The sequence below is a fragment of the Vigna unguiculata genome, chromosome 3, assembly GCF_004118075.2.
Source record: "Vigna unguiculata cultivar IT97K-499-35 chromosome 3, ASM411807v1, whole genome shotgun sequence".
Classification (NCBI taxonomy): domain Eukaryota; kingdom Viridiplantae; phylum Streptophyta; class Magnoliopsida; order Fabales; family Fabaceae; genus Vigna; species Vigna unguiculata.
Window position 1 is genome coordinate 38,240,373 of NC_040281.1, and position 9,192 is coordinate 38,249,564.

Below are 9,192 nucleotides of genomic sequence, written 5' to 3' on the forward strand. Positions count from 1 at the left end.
TAAAGTTGACAAACTTTTTATAAATAGGATTAAAATAGATTTATTTTTTATTTTTTAATCAAAAAGAAGTAATAAAAATAATATTTTTTTACATTATTTAGTATTTTATTAAAAAAAACTTTGTTAATCTATCATTTTCCTAAGAAAAATATACCTTTTATCTATATTTGTTAATTAGATTATCTTTATTAGTCAAATGGTCTAACATAATTTGCCGATACTTACCTCTCACCGCAATAAAATTTGTGACACTTAAGTTAAACAGAAACACTATCGTTGTTCTTTTAACAGGTGAGTATTTTTCATATTATGGATCTGTTAACTTAAAACAAAATGTAAATTAAAAAAAAAAAATTGCAAAGATATATGTAAATAACTTTTTTATTTTAACACATTATGATTAATTAGAAAGAACATAAATTCAAAAGAATATGTGGAATATATAACGAAATCAATTGCCTCTCCAAAACTGTATTTTAATTTAGCATATAAAAAATTAAATAACAATCTGTTGAAATGTGAATCTCTGATACCAAACAAACATATAACCAGAAAAAAATGGCAGCACATCCTCCTAATTAGGAAACAGAAGGGAAAACAACTTAACTGCGGCTTGTGATTTCATCTTCTTTTTACTTTGATGAAACAAATCCATATCTTCACATAAACTCTTAGCACTTATCAAGTCATTGGAAGGCTCCATATCTTTACATGTAAATGTTGCATTATTTTCAATTGACAGTGATTCACTGCAACCCCAAATATCAACTGAAACTGCAAAAATTGAACCATTAATTGATTAAGAAAAAATATAAATGTACAAGTACAATAACTTGTCTTTTGTTTTGTTTTCAGATCACATATTGACCAGTGTAAACTAACTATAATTCACAGGCATAATCAGTGCTAAACTATTTCCTATTTGGCCCTGCTGTAAAAAACCCCAACTATGTATATATATTATGTTTGTTTATACAGTCTTCTTGATGAGCTTCAATATCTTCTAAATTCCTGAGATGAGAAGTGAATCTTAACATGAGAAACAAAGTAATATTCAGACTCCCAAACATTTGGCCCAACCGAAACACCTAGCAATTTTCCTTGGCAAAGAATATGTGGATAGCAGAGAAGGATGAGATGCAATATCTTGAGGTCGTGACCATATATACACCCCTCGTTCTTGTTGACTTCCTGGGACAGTGTTGTCTAGTATGAATGCCACCAACAGTGTAACCACCATGTTTAAGGACATAAGACCATTGATTGCAAAATCAAGCTGAAACATTGGGGAGAAAAGGAATAAGTTCTTTCTCATGCTATTTTATTTGGCAGCATAGAGATGGTGCTTACTTGTTGAATGCCAGAATGGAATGGTCCACTAGATGCAGCCCCGTAAGGTACGAGGTAAGGTGGTAGTATCAGAGTGGTTTGAGGTTTGTACTGTTGAAAATATGCAGGGATGGATAGACCAAGGAACAATGAAACACCAACTATTGTCATGTTCCTGAAGCTGCTACATTGACCAGACTGTAAGGTTGAAAGCCCCAAAGCTGCTATAAGAGCCCAGATGAAACACAGTACAGAAGCAGCCAAGGCCTGAGGAATGGAAGCAAGTAGAGCACCCACTTTTCCTGCAAGTTAAAAAGGTTTAGATTGGGTGTTTAGTAGTTTTGACATCAAACTATGGTTTATGTCGTTATGTTTTGTTGATTTACCCATAAAGGAAAAGAGAATCATGAAAGCTGCTCCAAGTCCCACCACCCTACGACTTGCTACCTTTGTTGTGTCAATAGTGTGAATGTTTTCTGTCAAGGTGGTTGAGCCAGTTCCCGAACCCCAAAGACCAGCCAATATACTACAGAAACCCTCCAATGCAATTCCTCGACTCACAACTCCTGGAGTTGGAGGCCTCAAATTGATTCGCACACATGCAGAATGATAAGTTCCAACCTGCAAAACGAACTTGTCATTCACTTAGTTACAATTTTAGTTTCTGCTCATGTTGTTCCTTACAAATACAGTATATTACATTGGTTTATAACTGTGGGTGTCACAATACCATGAAGCTAATATTTTGTATTTGCAAGCATTTAAGTAATTTACTTACTGAATCCACAGAAGCAACCAGTGATACTATGGCCATGATTATGCAAGTCCTAAAATGAAAAATAGGGAAACCCCATTGCAAAGGGTAAGGGATTCTGAGCCATGCAGAAGTTAACAACGCGTTAGATACATCAGTCCTGCAATGTTTCATGGTATAAGCATGCTTCCTGCATGCATCAGTCAGAATGTTTGAACTTGGGATTTTGGGATTGCATCCTTTGTAGTTATATGCTCCCCCAGCTGTTAAAAACGACGCATATATCCAAGTTAATGTAACACTCAAGGGAACCTGCAAATTTTCCAAAGTTTGTAAGCAAAATTGGTTAGTATATGTTGGTAGAAGACTTCATTGAAGGGTCTACGGAACTTTTAATCGATACTTAATGCCGACTTCCTTAAAAAACATGGTGAAATTATTAGAAGTGTATTCCCATTTTCAAACCTTAAAGCTTGAATCATGTAGCAACTTGACTATCGTTAGGAAATTTCTGATATATTATTCTTATTAATCATAATTATGTATTGATTATATTTTTATTTTAATTCTGGATATATTTTTTTTTAATTTCTAAAGTTGTTCAGTAGGATTCTAGAAATTGACTGGTAAGATTCCAGTAATTTGTCCAGAAATTCTTTATGCTCCTTTGCTCTTACGCCTGCAAAGCATTTCTGCCAAGGTGATGCTTGACAAATCATTGGCATTTTCCAATGAAGAAAGCTCATTTTTCAAGGGAAGTTACCAATAGTTTCTGAACTACTCTTGAATCAGAACATTTAGAATCAAGCAATTTTACCTCGCTAGTAATGTTAAGAACTTTTTTAGCATACTCGTTAATTGTTTCATACTCTTTCATTTTCTACTTCTCAAATTCCTTAACAAGATTCAAAGCTTGCATTCCCTCATCTCCTTCACTTTGATTCTAGACGAAATTTCAGATTTCAAATGTTGATTTGACAGTCATGATGATTGTTGTGAAAATATCTTATGACACAACAACAAACAAAACCAGATATTGCTTTCTTACTTTCCTTTCCTTGTGATTTTTAATGAGCCATTGGATTGGTTGGTAGAAGAAAAACTTAACAGTCTCCTCAACTACTTCCGAAAGATCATTTGTGTCTAGCTGTACCTTCATTTTTGTCGTATCATAGATGCCAGTTGTTGGTAGAAGAAACTTAACTCACTAAAGAACTAAGGGGAGAGTAACTTCCTAAACAATATTCATAACTCTTAATAAATAACAATCCTAAAAACATGATCAAGCCGGCAGAAAGTACCAAGATACAACACTAATAAGACATGAGCTAATCCATACATGAGGGATTGACACTACCTTCAATTTAAAACTTTAAGACAACAGGTTTATGGATCTTCATCCTTACATGGTATTCAACTTTTTTATTTGTACTTGATATGAAACTTAAACTCACACTTAGTTTCCCACCAGTCTGATACATATCAGAATCAATTTGGTGTGATCTTGAATTGAATTCAAGTCATTCATTCAACTAAAGTAATCATTCTTAGTAAGTGGGTTTATGATTATCTTTTCTATCCTCACAATGTGCGGTATGAGACTGAGTTTTGAAAGGATGACCAAACACAATGAAACCAGTAAATTAAAATATTGCTTTTTTGTATGACTTTCAACATGCAAGATAACAGCACGACAGGTATACATAGTGTATGCCATGTCTAAAGAAAAACCAAAATCAAATAAGGAACATATTAATTCAAGACATATACTTACCGCATAAATTCGAAATGAATGATTTCCAAAGATAGATATTCCTCGAAGATGCTTCAAATAAGAAATAGATGAAACGAAGATGAGTTTGAGAAACAAAGTTCATGGATTGTTTATTTGAGACAAACACAGAAAGTTTTTTCAATATGTAAAGAACTTTGCAGTCATTACAAAGACTTTTCACACACCAGATTATTCGATATCATTGCTTCCTGAAATACTCACCAGTGTGAATAGTAGAACTAGTGCTATCTGCGGAATGCTAATTTCCATGCAAGTGCCAGCTTGTGGAAAGCCATAGCTGAAGAATGCTAAGCCAACAGCAGCAACAGTTGGAGCCACCACAATTGGGTTGATGATCCTATAACAATTACAAGTCTTGATAACTTTTGCAATCAGTTCATTCACCAACATAAATTCAGATCACATGTGATTCAAGGACGCATTTGGATAAACAGCTTAATTTAGCAATTATTTTACAAAAGTTTATTACAGGAGAGTTTATTCATAAGTTTGACTGCAATGCATGCTGAATGCAAAGAGATTATTTAGATAGGTTTGTCCATGAAGTTTAATAACCAAAGTTTTTCTTTATATCAGCAAAAATTCAATAACAAAGTCGAAAGATCAAAAGAAAGGCTTCAAAGTTTGAATCAAGACGATTCAACAAGAAATATTTAAAACAGGATATTATGCATTAGAATTATCTTATGGATGACATACTTATTTAAATTAATTACTTAACAGCATAGCAAACTAACAAAATAAACTAAATAAAAATGAAAAGATGAAATCAATCTGGTCCTCGTGGTCACATGAAAGATCACATGCAACATGTTACCTGAGAAGAAGAGACATTAAACCACTGAGTCCCAGGATACATTGGATTACTGAACCAACAATTATAGCTCCTTGGAGCTCCCTCATTATGTGCCTAAATTTCTGCAGTTATTAGCAGACATTAACACGGAAACTGGGAATATAACAATTATAGTTTAATTTACCAGGATTTAGATTACATCATACAATTTTACAAGCCTGAAAGGCTTAAAGACAATAAACTGACATTTTCTATCAATCAGTGACTTACATGTTGTGTTAGATTTCGAAATTCTTCAGCATTTATGATAACCAACGCTGGTGCTAAATACACAAAAGAGCTTCCCTGAACTAAAGGTAGTCTGGTGCCAAAGTAGGAATGCAGAATCGTTGTGACGCCGGAAAGAAACAGCATTGTAGAAATTACATTTGCAGTATCGTTCTGCCATCAACGATGTAAGTGAATACATATGAATACGAAAAAGTATGATATCAGTTTTTCCTAGGGTCATTACAAAAAGGCATTTCTTACATCTGTTCCACCCATGGTTGGCACCATGATTAATGGGATTAATACTAGCGAGCCAATCAACGAGAGGTAGTGCTGCAGGCCGTAATAGATGAGAGGTACTGCAGTTAAAGATAGGTAAATCAAAAGAAGCTATAATTTTTTTAGCAAATCAGAAAATAGAATTGAAACTAACCGAAACCAGGATTTTCTGTGATTCCATACTTCAATCCAGATGGTCTCTGCCAACCTCTATCAGCAGGTTCCTCCCCCTCTGGAAAAAGATTCACCTTAACATCTTCAGCTACTCCTTCCTCTTTCTTCTGTTCTGGAAGAGGAGCTACTGCAGAAACTCCATGGCTATTCACCACTCCGTTTGCATCACCATTCCCTCTTAACCCAACTTTCTTATCACCATGACCAGCCAAAGCCACAGCAGGCTCATCCCTGTTTTTCTTCTTCTGGTTTTGACTCCACATTGCCCCATTCCACTCATCCTTTGATCTCAAAACCGGTTCAATCTCATTGTCCCTATCAGGCCTCGCCAACCCCAGCACCGGATCAATCTCTATCTTGGGAGAGGACCCTCCTTCTCTCTGATCATCAACACTATCAAACTTCTCACTGGCACTAGTCCCAGCTTCTCCGGAATAATCAGACACAAACCCAGTTCTCTTAGCCCAGGACCTCAACTCTTTAGGATTGTGATCACTTTTTGGCACAAAGGCCTCAACTTTGGCAGCACCAACATCATGTTTCTTGCCAGAGCCACCCCCCATAGCCTTGCTCGACCCAGTTTCCATTGAACCGTTCTCTTTAAAAAGATGGGCACACGCAATTCAACCCAATATAGCACAAGAACAAAGATGAAAGCTTTGCAACGTGGAGGAACAAACCAGAGGCTTTACATCACAGCAAAGAGCCAAATTCCGGAGAGTGAGAGAGTAGAAGCAAAGGAACAGTATGTGGAGAAAAGACAATGAAAGAAAAGCATCACAACAACGTGCTTTGGTGTAGTGATTAACGGTTAGTGTTGAAGGAAGGACATTGAACAAATTGACTCTGAGACATATCTTATCTTCACTTCAACTCATTGCAGCTAGCAAGTTGCTATCAGAGGAAAGCGTGAATGTGAGTGTGTGACCTTAATTGCATAAACGTCTCTCTGGCATGGCCTCTTGATGTTGACAAAGGACCTAGCCACCCGAGTTTAAAGCTAAATTTTCAAACGAAAGGGTAACATAGCATAACATAACACTCCTGCAAGTTCAACCTTCATTAATATTTTTGTACTTTTTTTCTCCTAATATTCTTTAAGGAAATAATAATAATAAACCATCTCCAGTTTTCACTGCTTTTTGGTGGAAACCGGTACCACAGCTCCTTGTGAATCACTTTTGCTTCAAATTGAAGTTTCTTATTCTTATTCTCCGCAGTATTTATTTCACGAAGACTGGCTTGAAGTGGAGTAATTTAACTGCTTTGCCACATTATTACAATGATGATTATGCGGTGGAAAACAGAGAATTTAATTAGTAGGTCCCAATCCATTGATGTTTTTTGAAAGAGAGTTTGGAACTGTGGAAGCCAAGTTCAGTGTCACACTCAATTGGATCACACACTAATCTTTTAGTTTTATAGATTTGAATCATTGAATGGTTCAACTGCCCTATTTCAAGAGGTTTACTTGCCCGTTTATAGCCACATTTAGACTTTTGTTGAGATAACGTTGTCTCTCTCACTCTCTCTGTAAAGCCCTCACCCAACCCAAAAATAGAATATTATGTAGTTTCTGAAGACTGTACCACAACTTTATGCATCACCCAAACACATGTGGAAGTTTAGATCTTTATGTTATTAAGTTTCATGAGGACGGAACCAGGAAGTGTAAGTTTTTCTTTTTCTCATGTCAATTGTTTTTGGTGAAAGGGTGATAATGAAAAGTTATTTTTGAGAGCATTTGGATTGTTCAAGTTGTGGAAAAAAAATTCATTGTTTGCAATAAAATAATGAAAGAAATACGCAATTATTTGTCTGCATAATTTTTTTAACACTTAATTATTTCAAATAATACTAAATGTGTATTATTACTTGGATTTTAAGGTCGAGAATACAAAACCTATATCTATTCCAAGTCTTCTTAATCGTGTTTATTGTCCTAGATTTAACCTTCTTATATTTAGGGTTATTAAGATCAGATAATAATATCGTTTAAACTTTTTAAATTAAGTTGCATATAGTTTTAAACTTTTCATAATATAAAAACAATATTAGTATACGTGTTGTAACAGTTTTCATATGAAAAGTGTTAATATAGTCAACAATTAAAGAAACTCGTTAAAAGTAGGAAAAACATTTTCCATGTATTAAATATATGATTAGTTGTTGTATATTGATTTTAGGATTTATTAAATGTGACTGAGCTTTTAGTATTAATTGAAATGGAATGATTTACTTATATCTTAATTAATAAAAATATGTGGAATGTCACATCGGTTATTGTGATATATGTATAATGTGCTACACTTATATCTATTCTAATTAAAACTTATTCTAATATTACCTACTCACAAATTTATGTGGGAATTAGTTTTTTATTATAGAAAAAATAAAACTATAAATAAGCTAATTTAAAATATTTAAATTGAATTATAATCTTATTTAAATAACCCAAAACATAAGAAGGTTAACTATATAAAAATAAACATGATTAAGAATATTTGGAACTTATAAATAATACATGAATTATTAGATAATTAGTGTAAACACAGGCGCTATCGCGCCTGCGTGTACGCATTTTTTGAATTATATTTATAATTGATGATATTGTAATGTTATTAAGTTAATGAACAAAATAAAAGTATATTTATAAAAATTAAAGTCAAATGTATGGAGAAAATATGAAAAAAATAATTGTTGATAAATAGTATGAGAAAAAAGAAAAAGGAGATAAATAAATAGTTTTATAAAAACTTGTAAAATTAACCGTTAATTTTTAAAAATTTAATAAATAATTAAATTTTAAAGGGTAAAATTGAAATTATGAAATGTGGACACAAAAGAGGGAATCCCCTTTATATATAGTTATAGATATATAAACATGATTACTGAATTTAAAAGTCCAAATAATAAATAATACATATTTAATATTATTAGAAATAATTAAGAGAAAAAAAAATATGCACATGAATTAAAAAAATGGCTACGTTATGATATATATATATATATATATATATATATATATATATATATATATATATATATATATATATATATATATATATATATGACAACTAGAATATGTGATTATGCGACATATAATAATACATTCTACCATTCTACGTAGGATATTCCGCACTCTGCATATTTTATTGATAATTAATATAAATCAATAATGGTTTTGATCATTTTTTAAATGATTTTTTTTGTTTTGTGTGTATTACATTAGTATTACTTAAGGTGCTAATTTAGATAACATTATATTATACACAACCATGAATTTCACGTTTAATTTTAAAAAGTAAAGAAAGTAAATTTATTAATGATTTGCTAAATAATATTATATTTTCAAATTTGCCTACAGGAAGGGGCACAACTTACAGGGACATGATCCGTTCTCCCAATTTTTTTTCTTTTATAAATATATAAATAACTTTTTTCAATTTTAATGTATTTCATATTTTTAGAAATTTTATTCATTTATCTTGAGTTTAAGTATATTTGTACTATTTAAACTGTAATGTAAAATTAGAATTCGTTAATATTTGAAATTTTAATATAATTTTTTTTTAATTTTAAAAATAAATAAATGTAATTATTTTATCTCACTTAGGTTAAGTATTTTTAAAAGGTTAAAAGTGTTTCATTTTATTATTTAAATTATTTATAAAAAATATTAATCTAATTAAGTTAAACATACCAAAATTTCGAAGACAAATTCCAATTCGTGGAAATTGAAGACTGAAAACATCCACAAATATCCTAAATTTTGTCTGTGCTTCTATAGTCGGT

The 9,192-nt window shown here is 32.1% G+C and overlaps 1 protein-coding gene across 1 annotated transcript; it reads right to left on the reverse strand.

Annotated features, from left to right (window-relative positions):
• Window positions 1–775: 775 nt before the first annotated feature.
• Window positions 776–6,530, reverse strand: LOC114175969 (nucleobase-ascorbate transporter 11-like). The gene is made up of 10 exons (XM_028060834.1): window positions 5,378–6,530; window positions 5,206–5,303; window positions 4,945–5,115; window positions 4,696–4,796; window positions 4,080–4,215; window positions 3,858–3,908; window positions 2,108–2,395; window positions 1,716–1,950; window positions 1,351–1,631; window positions 776–1,276 (listed from the first exon to the last, which is right to left on the reverse strand). Exons 1-10 carry the CDS (start codon window positions 5,982–5,984, stop codon window positions 1,055–1,057), a joined length of 2,190 nt encoding a protein of 729 aa, XP_027916635.1. The 5' UTR covers window positions 5,985–6,530; the 3' UTR covers window positions 776–1,054.
• Between the last annotated feature and the right edge of the window lie 2,662 nt (window positions 6,531–9,192).